Here is a 22,496-nt window from a genome sequence, read left to right as displayed (position 1 = left end):
GACCCTACATAAATAGTCTATTGCTCCATACTGTATTTCATGAGAAGATTCCTCCAAATACAGTTTCACAATACAAGCAGAACTACCTCCACCATCAGCAATGCTCCAATTCTACATGAATGAACACCTAGTTACAGCTCAGTTGCAGTGACACACACACACACACACACACACACACACACACACACACACACACACACACACACACAGGAAGCTCGAGACATAAATAACAGTATTTCGCCCCAAAATCAGAAGATAACACCACTTACATAAACATTCTATCCCATTTACTTTGTATCACAGTTCAATCATTCCGTTAGTGTTTTGATCTTGAAAAGGGTTGGAGTGCAATTTGAACCAAATGAACCCTGGCATACTACAAGAGCTACAAGTTCACCTTGGTGGTTAAAGTCTTTTAACCACTTCTTAACGACTTTTGCATCTTTAAATACAACTTTGCTTTCCTTTGTTAAAGAATATCTGTCCATTGATTCGTCTTAGAGATTAATAAGAAAATAATGCTGTTTGTATTCAAAGAAAACAATTGGAGGCCAAAACAAAGTGACCGACCAATGGTTTATCAGTGGTTCTCAAAGTGGGGTCCAATTACCCTCAGGGTGCCTTGAGGGGTTTCCAAACCAAATGGACCCTTACAGATCTCCAACTCTGAGTTATGGGGGTCCTTGAAATTAGTCTGTTTGAGAACCACTGGTTTATGTGATTTGATTATTATATCTTAACATCAAACTCTTCTTTTAATTCTATTCATTACAATATGATCACATCCTAATTTCATTACCGCCAATCCGTGTGTGTAGTTTTCAACTATACTGTACAAAAGAACATTGCAAATTCAGAATGGGACATCATATCTAACAATAGATACGATCACACCCAGGGCCAAGACTAAGCATTTGTCATCAAGGCCCGCTTTTCTTAATTATTACAAAATAATCTCAGATCATAATTTCCACATGCATAAAATAGATAGAAAGTAAATACAGCAATGCCGACAAAATAACAATCTCTTTGGAAAAGAAGGCTAAAAAAACCATAAAAGGGTTAATTGTGCATGGTTTGATTGGAGATAAGAGAGGCCACGCCCTCTTTGTGAGCAGGAAAGATGAGGTATGAGATAAGTTGGGTCTCGGTGAAATTGCCAGGTCAGAGGCGCTAGATGGAGTTCGACAGGGCAACGAACCGGGGCCTCCCGAATAGTTTTAGCACTATAGCTGCATCACACCAAGAGTGCTACGCTTAATACATAATCTGTCGCATCGTGGTGTGCGCCAAAAGTAGCCGATTTACAAGCCCACAACATGTGTGACCCATTGTGAGCTTGTGAATTGGCTATTTTCACTGTGTGCGTCACCGGCGTTATAAATCAGGCTTTGCTTGAAACATTCAAGAGCACAATAGCATCACCTTGTCTTAAGGTTCAGGAAGGGGGACCCTGCTGTGCATGACAGGGTGGGTGACATCATCCCGTTTCCTCCTCAGTTGTTGCCAAACCGTAGTTCAGAGATGTTTGCTGCTTCTTCTCACTCCATCTTTGACATCTCATACTTTGTGGTCATGATTTCCTGAGAAATGACATGCAACACGTTTACATCAGATTCAAGCTCTTTTGTCGGTTAAATGAAAGGAAACCACTAAACATTGTCATGATAAGTCAGTAAAACCACTGGTTTGAAGCAAATTAAGCTATGAATTTATAGACGGAACAAGACGGGGGGTACATTTCAGTGCAAGCGGACAATAAACACGGTATGATGGATCTCAGACTTATGACTACATATTAGGGCAAGGTTTCAGCCTGATTAGACCACCTTTCGCTTCACATTATTTCCATTATAAAATTAAATATTCCAAAAATATATATACACTGACTGTATTAACTAACTGGTATAATCGCAATGTTTCTGGCCTAAGTTTCACATCTACAATCCTATCTAAATAAAGCTAAATCTTCACAATAAATTTAATGAAAACAACATTATCCTGTCAAAGATCCCAAGAATAAAATAGATAAAACATCTGGAATTCTAAAGTGAACAATAGGTAGACAATAAACTGGAAATTCCATATGAATTATAATCATTGGTGTAATTCATCCATTTGCAACAAAGTTAAATGTAACTGTTGCGAAGGCTTTTACGTAGAGCTCCATATATGGGGATAACCTATAGTCCCATATATGGAGATAACATTGATATCCAGCGCTGACATCAGATTAATGTAGAAACCCCAAAGATGGATATACACAGTGTGATACCATCGTGACACTAGATCACGCATCTTGCACGCATCATAAAAGGCAGATCCCAACCTCTAAACCTGAGATACCAAGCAACGCACGCGGTATCTCAGATCCCAAATCCTCAGAATCTACAGCACTCAAGCAAAAACACAGGATCCAAGATCAAGAACATGTCAACACATACGAACCAAGGTGTCTGGCTTTACAGCCCAGATACCTTGAATAGCTTCTATTACTTTTGGCACGAGTCTTCTAGATGAGACAGCATATCTGGCTAATGGCTCAGCAACTCATAGAGCATTGAAGTAGAGGTTTCTACATCCAGGTTAAGTTCGTATCGAACACCACTGTAGCAGGTCCTAACAAAATAACCAGCACTGGTTCGAGCTATTTAATAGTAACCAAATGGGCCAGTTTGGAACTTTGGTTACATTTTGTACCCTCTCAGAGTTAGGATTGTACTGTGTAGGAGCATAATATGATGCATAATATACCTCATCGGAGTCGAGCAGCACTGGCAGAGCTCTGAAACGACAGACAGCAGAGGGAAATCCTGCAATTAAACCCTGCAATCTGGTCACATATGAAAACATTTAATACACGCGTTTAACGATGATGCTTACACATCTGAGAGAGAGCTGGGAATGTTGTCCTCCACCCACTTCAGGTCCTCATCCTGTACAGGTGGGAAAAGAGGAAAACTGAGTAAATACTGCCATCTGTTGAAACATTTAAACCTTTGTTACTGTACCAAAGGGGGGGAAGCCAACATTCCATCTGCATAGAATGTTGTGAACTGGAAATATCTGACACAGTATCAGTCGATCATTCAGGAATTGAACCATTGAAAATAGTCTCTATTGGAGACACTTAGCTGCTGCTGCAATTCGGTTTAATTAAATTTTGAGGATTTATTAATATACTTTTCACCAAATATGTTCCATATTTGAGGATAAAATTGTATTATCGTATTTATTTACTGTCATTGTATTCTTTCGTTTTAATGTACGCCAATTATTCTGTGGTTGTCTTTATTAATGTGTTTATTTGGCAGTACCATCATGTCTACTCTGTTATTGATAATAACTCAATCTTCCTATCATTTTAGATGTGTCTGTCTGTCTGTCTGTCAGTCCTCACTGGCAGCACCAATTACTCTGAATTTTGCACACAGGCATTGACCATTACATTATGCAGGGCTTCGAGAAGCCATTTTTCATGTTCTCAAATTGTACGCTGTTTATTCACATTCTTTGGGAAGTCAGATGAGCACAGCTTCTTTTTCCGGGTTTTTAGACAGCTGGTGGATGGAAAAGAAGCTCCACTTCCACGGACGACTTGCGCGACGGCCAGATTCCCGGAAATGCTCTCCTCCGCATCAGTCGTCCGTGGAGGTGGAGCTTAATTTCCATCCACCAGCTGTCTAAAAACCCGGAAAAAGAAGCTGCGCACAGCTTCTTCTGTCCGCGGCTGTCGACCGTTTTGCGCTTAGGTGTGGAAATGGTGAATGATGACCTTAAGCTCAGCTTCAGCAGAAAAGTGTACATTTCACTGCAAATGGCTGTCGGCCAAATTGGCTGACTCTGACCGGCCCGTAAAAGGTTACATGGAAATGAGAAAATAAAACGTACTTTCTAATTTTACCTTATGTGTGGACTAAAACGACATTGCTTTTATTTTTAAGCCTGTTTATTCACTTAAATGAAATCTGTCAATCACACGCAATTCACGGCAGGAAACAACCTGTTACCTTCCTTGTCACCCATCAAAAATGTCTGCTCATGCCAAAAATAGAAAGGTGGATGACAAATGCAGAGGTTTCAACAAAAATATGGTATTAAGTAACTAAATACTAAGTATTTATTTATTTATAAATACTAAGTATTTATTTACTGAAGTCAGGTAATCATAATAATAATAACATCTTACCAGCTTGTCAAAACAATGCCAGTCACTGCTTTTTAATTAAAATGTATATGAATGCATAATTGAGTTGGTATCCGGAGAACTCACCGCAGCAAAATTCTTCATCACTGTCTTCATCAGTGTAGTATGGTATGTCAAACCCGCAGATGTTATATTTCCAAAGTGATCAAATTATTTTGTGCAATTAAATGGTCAGCGATTAAAGGATAAAAAGTTGAGTATGTGAATACCAATGATAGTAGGCCTACCAATTCAGGATATTGTTTACTAATGATTAACATTAGTTTTGGTACTTTGGTGTTTAAACTTTAGCATTCCCACTTCATCTAGTGTAAACTCTAAACAACTATCATCTCTCTCTCTCAATTCAATGCAATTTAAATGAAGGTAAAGTAAAACTAAAATGCACTAAACCGCGGCGAGTCTGGTATCCATTGAGTTCAGCCTTCTGGCCCAGCCCTCCACAATATTTTCTGTTTCTCATTTGGCCCCTTAAATAATATAAAGAGACACTGACCGGGTTGGCAGCAGGAGACTTTACTGAGCCATTTGAATCACCCTTCGATCTCAGCTTCATGCCGTCAGCTGTGAATAGAAAATGGGTCAGTTTTGGGACTGCAGTTCATCATTTCAAAGCAGTGTGTATAATTGTATACTGTTAATTTGAATGGAGAAGATTCCCTTTCTCAAGGTATTACCACACCTAAATTCGTATTGGCAAGATATTCCTCAATCTCCTCATCGTCAGAGTCATCCATCAATGGAGTAAATGCATATCTGAGGATATTAGAGGACAGTGAGTAACAAGTCTCCCCGCCCCACTGTACATATTTTCCCTTGTACATCTTGCAATGGGTCTGGTCAACAAGATTCGATACACCACCAAGATACCCATGTACCTGTCTAAATACTTCCTTAATGTAAACGAAGTCCACACCCATAACACCAGAGGGAGTGCAACAAACCATGTACAACCCAGATTCGGCACAAACAAGGGACTAAATAATTTTCGCTCCTATGCCACCAAAATGTGGAACGCCCTACCAACAGTCATTAAGACATGTGAATCCCTTGACTCCTTCAAAACCGCTCTCAAAGGGCACCTACGGACGGATGCAATTCGAAACTGGCCCCCGTAAAATCTGAATGCCCCCCCACCCCCTTTTTCCCCTCACTGTTTCTTTTCCCTTTTTGGTTCCTTTATGATGAATTCCTGTTCTGTTCTTTAACTATATAGTGTCTATTTGTACGTCTCTAAATGTTTTGATGAATTGAACATGGTGGACCCTCTTGTAAAGTGTAATGCTTAATTGGGTCGTCCACTCACAGTTAACAGTCTTTGTATTGACTTTGATTTTGTGCTTGAAATGTACTGTAATTCTGCAAACTGTTAATAAATATTTCAATCAATAATAATAATAATAATCAATCAATCAATCAATCCTTATTTTCTAACCGTGTATATGATGATTTCTTCTCTTTTTTCTTTGCATAGAAGTGTATATCTGTACAAGGGTTAAAAACCACCGTCATGTTTGTGGATGTTTTATTTTAGTCCAATACTTGCCTTTGGTTGTTTGCAGACGGTCTCCATAAGAACATGATGACAAGCAGTATGATGGAGAACAAGAACCTCCAGAATGCATCATCCACCCACAACTCTATCCAGTCCTGCGTGGAATAAACCACATGGACAATGCAGCATTATTTTAAAGCCTAGATCAGTCATTTCCCCCCCACAAATGTGTACACTCCCGCCCCCCTCTGGCAATGAGAAATACTGCAACTGATTTCCTCTTTACTACAAAGCATGGTGCAGCAGGCATTGTTTTTTGCTTGTTTTTCCATCGGCTCTCGGTTTAACCACTTAGTATAAACTACACCCAATATAGTTTGTTGGCCCCCTCTACACCGAAAATAGTTTGGCACCCAAACTTGTGCTGTGGGAGTGGGAGATATCTATAAACAGAATGATAATGCAGTTAAAATAGCAAAGTAATAAATAAAATAAAAACATAAATATATTTTAATTTTTAACTGACATATAGTACTGCGACAATGGCCCCCAGAAGTCGGCATACCCCTCCCGGAGTTAGGACCAAACACAACATAGTTTTTCCTCATCTCTAAGGCCTCCCATACATGAAATGGATTCTTGTATAAAAATATTTTACTGCAAAAGTGGTGAAATTGTTATTTAAACTTATACACCTCAAACTAAAAATAAAGCCTGTCCGTCTGGTGGTTGAGGCACTTAAAGGCATGTAGATTCACAATGGAAGCTCTGAGAGGTTCAAAACTTGGCATACTTGAAGCCAGAACATACCTCTACATTCTAGAAAAGACTGAATGTCAATATCTGAATGTCAATATGAGATATAGTCATTTACACACATACTTACAGTAGGCGGAATTGTACATCTATGTAGATGTCTTCTCTACTTTGTAGTGACTCTGGAATGGATTGTCATAGCAACACATATGATGGCTTGTAGGAAAGGTGAGGTTCTACTGAATCCAGCAATACCAATTGTGTAAATGTAGCTTGCATAATCGTGGAGTTATGGCACAAAACATATATGGTGTCCCAAACGGGGGGAAATAAAACTAATGAAATCTACAGTATCACATTAGTTTTATTTTTACTTCACTTATCAAGGGTGGGAAAACATAAACAAATCACTTGAGTAGAAGTCCCTAAAATGTATGAAATGTCTCAAACTTGAGAAATGAGAAATTGTGAACAAATAGATGCCGCTTCAATAGAGAAATATGCAAGCCTAGATTGGAACTACTAACTATTATTATGTTGCAGCACATGACCTGGATGTTCCCTCATCAAGCTCAGATCTCAATATTATCCTCATAAATATAAATAATCAAGTTATTCATTTCTGTTATTTGAGTTATTTGGTTACAGTCAATTTATACTACAGTATTTGGCTCCACCTATGTGCATCTTATGTGATCTTATAATGTGAAGTGTATCGGAAATCGGGGCCGATCATGACATTTTTAAATGATCAGATCAGGAGCACAAAAATGTGATTGGGACATCCCTAGTATCAATATGATAGCCATATCATGATATTGGACTGTATATTGTCCGTGATTTGGGATATTGTACTATTGTGATATTGGAGGAGTTGCATAAAAATATAATTTTCAGATGGGGAAAAATCGGTATCGGCAGATACTCAAAATTAAAATGATCTTACTAAATGTTGCTCAACAGAGAGATGATGATGTTCATAACACCGTGGCTCTATATACAGACAATATTCTGCAGTAATGAGCAAGTTGCAAATGTTGAGTGAGAGCATGCCTGCACCAGTCTCATCAAGAAGACTGAATAGGGTTGATACAACATTGTTTAACATACAAAGATATTTTTCATTTGTGTGAAGGCCAGTACAAGACCAGAACATCTGACAGCCATTATGGCTGGTACTGGTATGTGTACCAGAGACTTATGGTCCTTCATGCAGCATCAGAAAGGTTGATGAAGTTGTACATCATCTGCTCCTCTCGTACCCAGATCTCTTTGTGTATGATGACAAATATACAATAATACTGGTAATATGCCGAGGTGGCAGTGCCTCAGGGATAGATTGGCCAATAGAGCGGCTGGATGGAGAACCGTGAGGTTCGCAAGACAAATTTCAGTGTGAACTAACAATATACCGTTAGTACTATATCATACCATATTCTCAGTTCGATCCAGGGCTCCCCCAGAGTTAGACTCTGAACCCCTAATTGATCCCGATGTGCAGGTCGGTGCCTTGTATGGTTTCCTCTGCCATCGGTGTGTGACTGAATGTGTGAATGTAATGCACAATCTATGTAAAGTGCTTTGGATAAAAGCTCTATATACTGTAAATGCACCAATTTCCATTTACGGTATATAAACTCCTTGACTGTTATGATGACATACTGAAGACACTGACTCTGAGGAAGAAGATGATATTGTCTAAATACAAACCCTGGAAACATACAGCATTATAATTTGTAGAACATGGAAAGTCTGATGTTGCATGCTCTAAAAGTGTGCCCATGGGAAATGGGCACAATGAGAGAAGATGCAAATATCCAAGAAAATCCAGAACTACTACATAGACCTGCAGATATATTGATGAAGAAAACCATGGACCAGTGTCTTCAGTATGTCATAACTCTTATTTATTGAAAGTGATGACTTGTCATCACTTTCATTTATTTAAAGAAAGATGTTAACTATTTCAGTGAGATTAATAAAAGCTTTGACATAGATACTGGTCTGCTGTTCTAATTCTTTGTTTTATAGCTGCTATATTTCGTTTAGATATTTAGTGTTTTAGGTAGCATTTATGATATTTGTCATCATATGCAAAGAGATCTGGGTACGAGAGCAGCCGATGTACAACTTCATCAATCTTTCTGATGCTGCATGTGAAGGCCCTGTCTCTGGTACTCTGACCAGTGACCATGTGAAGGCCCTGTCTCTGGTACTCTGACCAGTGACCATGTGAAGGCCCTGTCTCTGGTACTCTGACCAGTGACCATGTGAAGGCCCTGTCTCTGGTACTCTGACCAGTGACCATGTGAAGGCCCTGTCTCTGGTACTCTGACCAGTGACCATGTGAAGGCCCTGTCTCTGGTACTCTGACCAGTGACCATGTGAAGGCCCTGTCTCTGGTACTCTGACCAGTAGTCCTGGTTTTGTCTATGAACTGATTGCAACAAGACCGCGAGGACTTTTTTGTGCTATCCCTTTTGGACTAATTGTATGACTGTACTCTGTTGCTGTTTTTACATTTATGTCTAATAAACTATTAAATCCATCAATCAATCAATCAATTGTGCTGGCCTTCCCACAAATGAAACAATATATTTGTATGTTAAACAGTGTTGTATCCTATTCAACAATGTTGTACCCTGTTCAGTCTTCTTGACGAGACGGCATGCTCTCACACTGGTCTTACTGGAGTAGTTTTCTCAACATGATACAGTATATGATGAGGAGAGGAGAGTATATTGAATTTGGGTTTGCCAGGGTTTTATGAACATCATCTCTCTGTTGAACAACAGTTAGTGTTGAAGGTCTTCTGCCGTGGGCTTTATACATTATGGGTCTTGTTTCGTGCCTTTTTCCAACTGTTTAGCAAAGATGATACAAAGATTTGGATCCAATATTCCATTTTGGTAAAAGTTTAAAGATACACTTCAGAATTTGTACAGTATCTATGTTGTGCATTGCGCGCACTATTTTTAGGCTATAGTATGTGCAGTAACCATATTACAAGTGATACTAATTAAGTCTATTTTCCATTCTGGTGAAATAGTGTCAGGGCAGGGTTCTGCTATTGTCAGTGTAGACTACTGGACAGGCAGTAGGCTCTGTTACATTAAAGATAACTAAATACTAGGTCACTCTCCACTCCAGTCAGCTAAATAGCTACTTGATTTGACAAGGTTCATCTCATCTTTTCACATTCCAAAATATGTGAAATGATTTTACCTGTCATTTTATGAAGAAAGCCACATACTGTAGGCAATAAGATGCAGGTGGAGCCAAATACTGTAGTGTAGTATAACTTGACTGTAACCAAATAACTCAAATAACAGAAATGAATAACTTGATTATTTATATTTATGAGGATAATATTGAGATTTGAGCTTGATGAGGGAACATCCAGGTCATGTGCTGCAACATAATAATAGTTAGTAGTTCCAATCTAGGCTTGCATATTTCTCTATTGAAGCGGCATCTATTTGTTCACAATTTCTCATTTCTCAAGTTTGAGACATTTCATACATTTTAGGGACTTCTACTCAAGTGATTTGTTTATGTTTTCCCACCCTTGATAAGTGAAGTAAAAATAAAACTAATGTGATACTGTAGATTTCATTAGTTTTATTTCCCCCCGTTTGGGACACCATATATGTTTTGTGCCATAACTCCACGATTATGCAAGCTACATTTACACAATTGGTATTGCTGGATTCAGTAGAACCTCACCTTTCCTACAAGCCATCATATGTGTTGCTATGACAATCCATTCCAGAGTCACTACAAAGTAGAGAAGACATCTACATAGATGTACAATTCCGCCTACTGTAAGTATGTGTTCAAATGACTATATCTCATATTGACATTCAGATATTGACATTCAGTCTTTTCTAGAATGTAGAGGTATGTTCTGGCTTCAAGTATGCCAAGTTTTGAACCTCTCAGAGCTTCCATTGTGAATCTACATGCCTTTAAGTGCCTCAACCACCAGACGGACAGGCTTTATTTTTAGTTTGAGGTGTATAACTTTAAATAACAATTTCACCACTTTTGCAGTAAAATATTTTTATACAAGAATCCATTTCATGTATGGGAGGCCTTAGAGATGAGGAAAAACTATGTTGTGTTTGGTCCTAACTCCGGGAGGGGTATCTCGAAAACTAAAGCACTTTTTGACTGTTTGTTGCAGGACTAATAGCTGATAATGAGATTGTGTTAAATGCAAGCCTGTGTTGTGCCTGATTCCATGGCCCAAATTGATAGATGAATACATTTTTGTCAACGGAAATATCCCAGATCAGAGCTTTAAGAAATAAAAACGTAACATATAAGTGAATGGATACTCACCGACTGGCAATCTGCTAGTCTGAACTTTTTGGTTGTCCACACCATGAAAATGATGGAAGCTGAAGGAATAGAACAATCGCTAAGAACATAGTTGATAGTTGAAGCCCTACTTTAAGTGAAAAAAGCATAAGTTGCCACTCACCTATGACAGCAAATATTAGAGTGTTGGTAAAGTGTCTGTAGAGGGACAACTTGACCGGGTTTCTCCTCAGCTTCAAGGTCTTTATAGTTTGTGCCAGGCTGACAAATATGTTAGTGGCAGTCAAGGTAAACATGGATTCATAGATTTACACATCGTGCAATGCAACACTGACTCTGAGTTAAATTATCCCAGAGCATTGCATACAGGATCTATCAGTCTACATCAGTGGTTCACAAACGGTGACCCAAAATAGAAATTAATTAATTATCCCAGAGCATTGCATACAGGATCTATCAGTCTACATCAGTGGTTCACAAACGGTGACCCAAAATAGAAATTTATTAATTATCCCAGAGCATTGCATACAGGATCTATCAGTCTACATCAGTGGTTCACAAACGGTGACCCAAAATAGAAATTAGATGTTTGGCCGGGAACCAAACTAGTGAAAATAGCAGATCAAGCAAGCTTGTAGATCGGCAATTACCCCTACTTCTTATTAACATGTGCACTCTAATTTATGAAATTTCGTTGAGTTTTCTTTTTTTTTCTTATCCCACAATTTGTGTCAATTATCTAATGTAATCATGGGCGCTATGGTTCCTCGGCCAACCTGGGGGGGGGGGGGCACCGGATTGACCTCATGCTTCCTTCTATGCATGAGGAGTCAAAGCTGCTTCTTTTCACCCGACAGGGGGGAGTTTCCCCGGTTGGACGTAGCGTGTGGAAGCAAGGAACACATTGTTCCGACCAGTTCCTTGCCCCCCCCCCCATCAGGCACCCCGGCTGGCCAGGGGGAGGTAGTTTAGAGACCAGTATTACTGCACTAGGGGGGACACGGGGAGAACATACAAATTCCACACAGAAAGGCCCTTTCGCCAACCCCGCCTCGGGTATGGGCACTGATGACGCAGAGGAGAGAACACCCCCCCAGCTCCCACAACGTCCCCAGCGGGAATCAAACCCAGGACCTTCTAGCTGTGAAGCGACAGCACTACAGACTGTGCCACCGTGCCCCTCTTTTACTTATTCAAGAAATTAATTTAATTTGGCATTAATTCATGTAAACTGTAGCTTTTTAGGGATTTTTTAAAATAATAATTAAAAGCAAAATGTAGGAATAATAGGAAACAAAAAAAATAACGGACCCACAAAAATGTGTCTGCAACCCACAAATAGGCCCCGACCCACAGTTTGGTAACCCAGTGCTCTACATTCAAGGAGGCGAGGGTAGAGAAACACCCCAGACAGACAACAGGTATCAGCTACACACCCAAAGGATATCCACCAACAGAGAGAGGAGTCAAGCAGTGCCAGGGGAATGTTGGCCAGCAGAGCCAGGTCAGAATCTTTGGCCTGAGAGAGAAGGGGACAGAGGGGCCGTCACCATATGAGAAAAGAGATGGAGAGAACAGGGGACAGAGTGGGGGACCGTCACCATATGAGAAAAGAGATGGAGAGAACAGGGGACAGAGGGGGGGACCGTCACCATATGAGAAAAGAGATGGAGAGAACAGGGGACAGAGGGGGGGACCGTCACCATATGAGAAAAGAGATGGAGAGAACAGGGGACAGAGGGGGGGACCGTCACCATATGAGAAAAGAGATGGAGAGAACAGGGGACAGAGGGGGGGACCGTCACCATATGAGAAAAGAGATGGAGAGAACAGGGGACAGAGGGGGGGACCGTCACCACATGAGAGAACGAATGGGAGAAAAGGGGACAGAGGGGGGGACCGTCACCACATGAGAGAACGAATGGGAGAAAAGGGGACAGAGGGGGGGACCGTCACCACATGAGAGAACGAATGGGAGAAAAGGGGACAGAGTCTGATGACACACAGAGGAGTCATAGGGAGAGGGACCAAAATGAGACGAGGACTAGGGCTGGGCAGTTAACTGAAAACATATCTAAACCGATATTTAGAATCTTGCTCATCTGTAGATTAATCTAATCAAGAAGCAGTGTTTATAATTTTTTGTAAATTTTCTATGTCACCAAATCGACACAATTAAAAAAATATGAATAGATTATTTTATAATCGACTACTAAATCAATCAGTCACAAATAATTGTTCATTAATCGTAATCGAGGCAGAAGTTTGAAATAATCATATTGATTTGAAGCCATATTGCCCAGCCTTAACGAGGATCTTTGTCACAGCGAGGTAGACAGATCTTCACTAGCCCTGGTCCAGTGTGTCAGTGAGTCTCTCACTGACGCCCTGCCGGGCATGCCTCCACTGCTCTCTAGCAGTTTTCCCACTGCCGTGCGAGGGTTTAGAATTCCCCGAAAATAAACAAGCTTTTCTCTAAAATGCACTATTGTTGTCATGAAATAAAATGCATCGCACTGGATCAGCGCATGCGCAACCCGGAAATGTAGTAGTAGAAAAGATTACTCCGTCTGGTACATTACTTTATTAAAATGGCAAAAGTGTATTTAGAGAGAAGCTAGGGACCGGGCACGCTTCCCAGCTTTGAGAATAGACTTTTCCCAAGGTCTAGCAAGCTTTGTTTCGGTGAGTAGCTATGTCGTTTTGTATATTTTCGGGGAATTCTAAACCCTTCCACGGCAGTGGGAAAACTGCTAGAGAGCAGTGGAGGCGTGCCCAGCAGGGTGTCAGTGAGAGAGACTCGCTGACCCACTGGACCAGGGCTAGATCTTCACCAGAGTGAAACAAAGATGAAAAAAGACCAACCAACCACCCAAAGCAACAAATGAGCCAATTATACAATATCTGGTATTTTTAAATTAAAATCAGTTATATAACTCAAAGGGGGATTGCTTTGTAATAACAAACAAAAATGATAATTATCACACAGACACACACTACTGGAAATTGTGTCCTGGGCTCAGCATCATGTTGAGTATTTTGGAAGGATATGAACCAGACGCAACCGGAGTCAAACACGGCCAGAACAATGGCTCCGATGAGATCTGGGCCGTTGTCTCGTTGGGCCTTAGATGATCCAACATCCAAACCAAGAAAATAATACAAATCATGGTGTGGAAGTACAGTAGACTGCTGCCCACGTTGAAATACTCCAAAAACTATAAACACAAGCCGACTCAAAACCTCAGGTCTGTCTGTCTATACATCTATCTACCCATCACTGACTATCAATTAGTTACTGAATTACTTATAATTCATTGCATGATGAATGGCAAACGTGTCATAAGCTTGTAATTATTTTTGAATATTCTGGCAATTTTTGGAAATGTTTGGCTAAAAGTGGTTAAAGATTAAGAATGAATCTAACAGAAACACCATTGGCATCCAATACTACAAGCTTTTCCGTGCTGGGGATAATTGACAAGTAATTTATAATGACAAGTAAAGGTTTTCTCACCCCTGTAATCCTCAGAACACCTTCAATACTAGCGAAGCCGAAGTACAAGACACCGAGCCCCACCACTCTGTGCATCACTGTTCCCAGGCGAGGTCTAGGCAGAGACATGATGGCATTACCCGACATGATTGTTACATTTAGAGCAGTGTTCATTTTTTCAGCAGATCTTCTTAGTATTTTGAATAACACCATTTAGTCTTAGTCTTCTGAAATTGTTTAAGTCTTAGTCTAGTCGACTAAATATCAAAACCCTTAGTCTTAGTACTAGATCTTTGCCTTTTTTTTTACCTTTTAAAATAACTTAAATAGAATAGTTAGTTGAACCATTTTAAAATGCTTTTCAAAATAGTAAAAAATGGCAAATAAGTTTAGGGGTAAGGGGTGGCACAGGATAGTCTTAGTCAACAAAATTAACACTGATTTAGAGGATTGATAAAGAAAAAAGCATTGGAGCTTAATCCAGTGTCTAATATTAACCTCGGCCGGGCACCTGGCTCCGATTGATTTAGCCACTGATATAAATTGGAAGACTTTCACTCCAAATAACGTGATTGGTAATTGTCCAAGTAACCCGATCGCAATCGATTAAAAGAGATGTTATAATGAGTGGGCAACCTTGATCCAACCACATACGCAAAGACAGAAAAAATAATAAACAGCGATCAGTATCTGATGCAAAAGTCCTGAATGGAGCATCCATAAATGACATGCATATACAAGTTACCGTCCATATGAACAACATTCATAGAATGAGACTTGTTGGCTTACTTTACAATGCCGTAGCCAAGGCTGACAATGATGACAAGCAACCGAGCCAAGGTTCTCTTGAGGGCGGAGACCAGCTCAGCAAAGATCAACAAGCCAGGGGCTAAAAGACAAGAGAAAATACCAAATTTGACACACCAACATACGAGGAAGTGGCTTGGCTGCATCAGTGACCAAGTACATTTGCTCAAGTAAAACAATGTTTGCCGCATTTTACTTTTACTTTAAGTATATATTTTTATTCAGGTTTTAAAGCAGAAGCCCAGGGCAAAGTATAAAAGTCACAAGTTCTGAGAAAAAATAAAAACATCATAATCATGTAAGAGTATAGCCTTCAGTGGTTAAGTGTAGTTAGTCAGTTACAGATGAAACATTAGGTCAGACCGCTATTAAGTGTTGGTGACTCAGAGGAAATAAAGAGGAAACTCAGAGGAAACAAAACAAAAAACCTCAATGCCCTATCCCACCCTATTTAAGTATACAGTATTTTGATGCAAATACTTTTGTACTTTTACTCATGTCAATTTTTTAATACAAAGTATTTCTACATTGTGACATTGCTACTTTCACTCAAGTCAAAAAGTCTGAGTACTTCTTCTTACCACAGCTTGGCATAAAGCGATGAACGGTAAAGAGCGGAAACTCACAGGCAGAACCGACGGTGTTGGTGTTTTCGTACTCGGCGCAGAAGACTGCCTTCTCCACCATGCCCAGGAAGATGACGCCTGCTATCCAAAACTGGATCCTTAGAAGATCCTTCCAGTAGCAGGCTGCCCACATGAACCACAGCAGGGCATACAGGATGTACACCACGCACATCACCATGTAGAACTACACATGTCCAAACAAAAGGTTTTTATACAGACATTATAAATACAACAGCAGAATTCCAGTGAGGCCAAATGCAATGGCTATCAGATACATTGGAGAACTTTCTTGTGACCACCACGCTCTCCGCTCTGACTTACATGTATGGTGTGGTGTGCTACGAGCTTAAATCAACAATGTGTGTCGCACACACCAAGAATGCACACACCAAGAATGCATTTTCAAAAGATTTGGCTATCCAGCGCCTTCATCAGTGATGAAGGCTGGATAGCCGAAACGTTCAAACGTCTGTCCTGTGATGTAGAGAAGAAATCTTTTGAAAATGCATTTTGTGGTGTGTGCGACCCTTTACCTATTCTACAATAACAGATACATTAGAAATTATAATGTTTATAAAGTGTTAATTAAGGTCATTACACACTGGCGAATTAGCGACGCGATTTATTCGCGCGAATAATTCGCATTTTTCAGTCAAGTCATTGCAAGCTTCCACATCAGTGACGAATGTGCGAATGTGCGACAGTTTTCGCTCTTTATTTGTTCGCTCTGGTGTCGAATTTTGCAGACATTCGCAGGCGAACTGCAACACCTCTGACCAATCAGAATGCAGCCCAAACTGCGTTGCTGTGTAAACAGCGGCTGTACTGTACAATAGCTGTCAACAGAGCAGCAGCCGGTCCGCGGGTCCGGCTACGCAGGTCGGGATAGCACAGCAGCACACGCTGTTGCACACCTCCCCTCCTACAACTCTGTTGGGTGTGTGTGTGTGTGTGTGTGTGTGTGTGTGTGTGTGTGTCGGCCGTCGATCCCAAATGACTCTGGACTCCACATCACGGTAGTGAAGAAGACAAGAAGTGGTGGAAAGGATAGTAGGATATACCAATACAAACAAAAGAGGGATTAGCGCACGCTGCACACCAATAGTGAGGAGGTGCTGACCACGGGACGGGAGACAAACTTGTAAAGGAAGGAGAGGTTGCACAGCTCGTAGTCACGAATCACGATACAAAAAACAGACCAACGTTTCGGCACCTGAGTGCCTTCTCTTCAGGGTATGAAAGAAAGGCAGGGGAAGAGGAGTGGAGTGGAGGAGGAGCGGAGAGGAGAGGAGGAGGAGAGGACATGAGTGGAGGGGTGGCGAATATAATCGCACAATACGCGTCGCATTTATATGTGTACAGACGCGACTAAATTCGCCGGGCAAATATTTCGCCTTTTTTGGATCGCTTATTCGCATCGCGTCGCTACTGTCTTGTAGCCGTCTTGTTGTAATAAAAGCCTGTGTAATTCAGTTCTTCTTATGATGATTCTTGATAAGGCTCATGGCATGAGCGGTTTTCTGATACACTATGTTGTACTACAATGATATAATAATAATATTGAATTCACTTACAATCATGAGAGGCCATTCTGTAATGGAAATGAATCCGTGGGTGCCTTTCATGTTGATGTTAACTGGAGAAGCAAAATCGGGGATTATTTGAAAATGAAGTAGAACATTACAAAGAAAAAGTAAAAGAAAGAAAAGAAAACTGATAATATAACAGATTCAATATCAAATATCAAAATACAAATTAGTAGTAGTGTCAAAAATAATCCATTCAGGAATGCATCGTGATTCATCCGTGGACGATTCTGCATCGATGCAGCAATATGACAATCATAGTCTGAACATACCAGTAAGACGAGTAAGGGCGAGGTCGCGTGCACACATCCGCCTTGTTGACGGCAGACTGTTTGGCGAGTACTGGCGCTTTGGCATGGGGGGTCAGATCAACATGGAATGAATTCTATACTGGCCATATAAAAGGAGCATGTTTTGAGTGTATAGGGTTTCATGAGGTCAGATCAACATTATGGAATGTCAGAACAGGTCAGCTCCATATATGGAGATCTAAGGGTGGTAGTGGGGACATTCTCTTGATTGTACAGGGTTTGATGAGGGCCGGGCCTTAATCTTCGGGCCTGTTGAGAACTCTAGTTTTCTCCAGCTGCCGGGCGCGGCTGCACTAATAACTTTGGGGCAGGCCCGTCTAGAGTTTGAATGGACAGGTATCAGTCAAAAAGGAGACATCGAAGAGGAAGGATCAACATATCAGGGAGGGATCTCCATATATTATGGACTTAATTGCAACAGCAGATTGTGTATTTACTATGACATCAGGGATCTCCATCCCTGATGATGTCATGAGACCTGGGCACCATGTATGGGGGCATTCCCATGTATGGGGATGATTTACTTTACTTACTTAATCATGATTTGATATAAAGCTGTACTATCAAATAGTTTAAACACTTTCAAACCGACATCCCCACTTTGGGTCAAAATAGCCGATCTACAAGCTCACACAACACGTCGCAAAACACAACGCATTATAGGAGCTTGTAGACCGTCCATTTTCTCTGTGTGACACTATCGTACAACAAAGCATAAAATAGGACATACGTGGTTAAAGGAGCCATTCATGAACTGACCTGTTAAATTCCAGTTGGCCTCTGGTTTATTTGAGGTGATCTTGACAACCAGTAGATACGGCCCATCCTTCCATGTGGTGGCGATAGTGTCATCTTTCAGTCTCGTACTGCTGTTCACATCACCACTGCTGCTACTACTGGCAAACTCTTCAGTTATCCATCTGGTATAATTTTCATCCTGGAAAACCACAAAAATAAAAGTCACTTCACGACGTTCGTGAAGTTAATCCCTGCCCATGCACCCGTCTGAGCCGATTAGGTCTTTTTTGCATCCTGGAAAATCACAAAACGTGTTTAAAGTACAGGTAAAATAGTTAATCAAACTAATTGATTTAACTATTATAAAATATTATTGATAATTTAATAAGATAATCAATTCATAATCCCCATCTTGGGCATGTTGAAAGGTAAAAAGAAAGTAGAAACAATTAGAAAAACAGTGCACAAAAATAGTGACCTTAATCTATTAAACACTTGTTATTTTGTACTTTTGTACTTGTCAAACAATGGTGTCGTGCAAAAGTTGTGAAGCTAGCCAATCAATCTTACATTACAAAAACGTATGTACAAAAACCCCACTACTAAAAAAACTATCATAAAACCACAATTACTTAAAAGTTCTTATCAAGTTCATGGTCTGGTCTGAACTGAAGTCCATAATTAAAAACAAAGTCAAATGTATTTTCTTACTGGTGGGGCCCCCTCAATAGGGGGAGACACTTTGCGTGGCTGTGCCTTGGCTTTCTGGAAGAAAAAAACAACATTGACAGAACTTAAAGTTATGACTTGATATAATATTCAAACTATATTAGAGTGTAAGGTAAAAGGGAGTATAATACACTCCCATTTCCAAACATTATGCATGCTTGATATTTGCTTCTATTTATGTCTTATAATACACAAGACTACACACTTTACACTTATTATATTGTTACTCCATTTTAATTTTACTTTAAATGTAACAGCAATTTGTGGCTAGCTTGCCAGCCACCAAAAATAATTTCACCCACTCTAAACACCTTTAAACTTGTGATATGACAATGAAGTTGAGAGGAAGTTGTCTTACGCGGAGCATGGTAAAGGAGTGCAGTCCACTGTTACACGTTAAGGGGCTGTGTTTGTGTTCAATGTATTCTCCTGGTCCCAGGGGGTTAGGGTCCATGCTCTCCCCTCGACTCAAAGGTGTTTTCTCATACATTTCCTGAGTAAAAAGACAGGCACGATTCACATGACCAATGAAGCTCCAATAAAGACCCAAAGCTTAGTCCAAGAGCAGAGTCCTAATGATTACTAGTTGTACAAAGTGCAGTGAGTGCTGCTTTACTTACGTCAATATTATTGAAATCATTGTGACATGGGTAGTACTTTAAATACCACTGGATGGTTAAAGTCACCTCTTCTGGACAGCCAAAGGATACGACTGACAAATGGAGACAAAAGCATTTATTTGAATGAAGAAAAATCATGAAATCTGTTAACTTTAATCATTACAAATGTCCACAATACCAATACCATTTTACCATCAATCTAAAATATGAAAGCCTACACGGCGACGTTGTACGCTTGATGCAGTCATAAGACAAAGTAGAAAATATAGTAGTAATATTATACATCCTACCTTTCAATTTAACATCAGTGTCTTTATACATTGATTTCCTTAACAGCAATGGTCTTGAGGTCTGTATCGGATTTAACAGAGAGAGAGAGAGAGAGAGAGAGAGAGGTGTGAGACAATCCACTGAAAACCATGGCATCTCACCTTTCACTGCAACTTGATATGGAGGCAGGGCACAATCACAGTGGAAAAGACTGGAACTTTTTTACTACACTGAAATATTGATGAAAGCCACCTAGTTCTCCAAGTTCACTATGTCTTAATGTCAATACTGAGAATGTCTTAGTGAGTATCGCTGACGTGGGGATCTTGTTTAAGATGTCTTTCACTCTCATAGGAGCTAAATTAAACCGGCTAACTGCTATTGATGACAGGAAAAAGGCTACCTAACCCCGGCTAAAGAACAAGTCAGACAAGTCTTGGTTTGTCCTGCGGTCTGTCTGTCTGTCACATTGTTCCGTCCATGTTTATCGGCAAAACAGGAAAACAGCCAATGTGACAACTTAGTACACAGCTGTTGTCAAAGGACTCTACACATTCCTTGATTCAAGTCACAAGCATTGCATGATCTGCTTGCTAGCGGTTTTAGCACAACAAGCTAGCCCCTGGCTGATCATAATACTAGCATGTTTCATGTTTGTTTACTCACGTTGACAACGGCAACGGTCCACTGTCCCGTCTCTGGCGCGCCGGTGACGGTGTCCCCCTTGCTCAGTAAAATGGCTGTCAACAGGTAGAGGACAATGGGACTGAAAGCTGCCGTGGAGGGACGCACACACATCATCCACGTCCTCATCTTCACACCAACAGCCATGATGATACTATAATGGTTGGTGATGGTCGCAGCCTGATGCGCATGCGCCCCACCACAACACCTGAGAAACACGTCACACAAAACAGTAGTCAGCGGCTCAGCCTGTCCTCTGGTCTGGTGATGCGCCGCGCAGAGCCATATGCGATGTTACTGAATACATGATTGATTTGATCTAGTAACAATTTTATTCAGAATCATATTTACATCACATCACAGGTGTATAGGGGAGGGTTCTGATAAAGTAACCCATTTGATATTGCATCAGTTAGTAACGTAGCCCTGAAACATGACTGCCATGATGATTAATACGAGAGTCATGAACCATGGCTCCTCAAGCCCCCCCCCCCGCACCCCGACGCTGATTTGCATCACTTCAATGTCCACAACTCCAAATACACTTTCAAGTGCAACTAGTCCTTCATTCGGTAACAAGATAACTCACCCCTTTTACCCTTTTTGGTGAGTTGTCCGGACACCTCACCAAAAAGTGCAGACAACTCACCCCGGGGTGAGATGTCTGGACTTTCGGGTGAGATGTCTTCACTTTCCGGGGTGAGTTTTCTTCACTTTCGGGGTGAGTTGTCTGACTGAATATGTACTTTTGGAGCTCTTTTATATACTTTACTGAATATTTCACCAGAATACTTTACTGAATATTTCACAAGAATATAACACAAGAGTCAAATGTACGGTCAAATGTAATGTATTTTATTTAAATATAGAAACAACAGTTTTTACAAAAAATATAGAAAAAAGGTAAACTTTTCAAAAAACATCAGTTTGTACAAAAACTATAGAAAAAAGTTGTCGTATCTAAAAACATCAGTTTGTACAAAAAATATAGAAAAAAGTTGTCATGTGTACAAAAACACTGTTTCAGTGAAAAAGTTGAAAGTGAAAAAGTTATAGAAACAAAATTGTCATATGTACAAAAACACTGTTTCAGTGAAAAAGTTGAAAGTGAAAAAGTTGTCATAGCTGCAGTGTGCTGTCCCATTTTGGTTAGCATCTCCACACAAGGTGCAAGGTCCTTGTGCAGCAAATCGATGAGCAGATAAACTGGCAAGTTTGCCCGCTGTGCTTTCCGATTTAGGCAGTTATGCCACCCCTCGACATCATTGTCCGTCCTGATGGCACACTTGTACATACACACCAGTGCTCTGGCTTCCACTGGCCACTTATCCAGGTGGACCGCATGTAGTCAACGAAGGGTTTCAGCTCGTCTGAGGCATATGCAGGAAATCATCATATAAAGAACTAAATAAATAAAGGGGGAAAAATATCCAGTAATGGAAAAAAGGCATGAATTTAGAACTAATGGTGACATATAGTTCCTATTGGATATTGAGGTAGTCTATTTTATTGCATTTTCAGAACATTACAACAACAATGTCTACAATAAGTTATAATTAAGTCTAGGCATGATAGCACAATCACAATATATAGGCTACAGATGTAAATATATTCCCCACACACACACACACACACACACACACACAAACACACACACACACACACACGACAGGCAAGGCTGTTGTTTGCATCGTTAGCAGGCAGCAGCTAGCTTGGCTAACGTAGTTCTACCACTGCCCTCTATGTGACTCTGTGGTTGTTTCACCATGTTTGCGCATTTATGAGAAAAAAAAACACTAATGTGGGAATTATTTCAGGTATACCCCTGGCTATGCGTCGAGTACCCCT

At 40.4% G+C, this 22,496-nt stretch overlaps 2 protein-coding genes across 3 annotated transcripts in view; one reads left to right on the top strand and one right to left on the bottom strand.

Moving 5' to 3' along the window:
- Positions 1-22,496, top strand: part of fbln7 (fibulin 7) — a 249,864-nt gene that overhangs the window by 30,070 nt on the left and 197,298 nt on the right. The gene's annotated exons all lie outside the window — the stretch shown is intronic.
- On the bottom strand, positions 1,446-20,787 carry tmem87b (transmembrane protein 87B). 2 transcript variants are annotated; one of them, XM_083775661.1, is made up of 19 exons: positions 20,631-20,787; positions 19,985-20,045; positions 19,695-19,786; positions 19,433-19,567; positions 19,057-19,110; positions 18,367-18,544; positions 17,285-17,346; positions 15,711-15,894; positions 15,067-15,166; positions 14,299-14,392; positions 13,834-13,907; positions 10,945-11,054; positions 10,803-10,861; positions 5,754-5,857; positions 4,890-4,963; positions 4,704-4,771; positions 2,884-2,936; positions 2,755-2,785; positions 1,446-1,583 (listed from the first exon to the last, which is right to left on the bottom strand). In XM_083775661.1, the coding sequence occupies exons 1-19, from the start codon at positions 20,775-20,777 to the stop codon at positions 1,542-1,544; spliced, it is 1,722 nt and encodes a 573-aa protein (XP_083631787.1). In that variant the 5' UTR covers positions 20,778-20,787; the 3' UTR covers positions 1,446-1,541. The 2 variants fall into 2 exon arrangements, with proteins under 2 accessions (XP_083631787.1, XP_083631788.1); XM_083775662.1 differs by lacking the exon at positions 13,834-13,907 and adding an exon at positions 12,218-12,300 and having other exon boundaries at positions 10,945-11,042.

Source organism: Protomyctophum parallelum (assembly GCF_964188405.1).
Source record: "Protomyctophum parallelum genome assembly, chromosome: 10".
Classification (NCBI taxonomy): Eukaryota; Metazoa; Chordata; class Actinopteri; order Myctophiformes; family Myctophidae; genus Protomyctophum; species Protomyctophum parallelum.
This window is presented reverse-complemented; position numbering and strand designations above follow the sequence as displayed.

What these genes read in the sequence shown, in the direction of transcription:
- tmem87b (XM_083775661.1), bottom strand. Translation starts at nt 20,777, where the DNA reads ATGAGGACGTGGATGATGTGTGTGCGTCCCTCCACGGCAGCTTTCAGT. An exon ending in CTATTGAGGGGGCCCCACCA is followed by an intron (nt 18,545 to 19,056) that starts GTAAGAAAATAC and finishes GTGGTTTTCCAG; the next exon opens with GATGAAAATTATACCAGATG. An exon ending in CCGTCTGCAAACAACCAAAG is followed by an intron (nt 4,964 to 5,753) that starts GCAAGTATTGGA and finishes TAATATCCTCAG; the next exon opens with ATATGCATTTACTCCATTGA.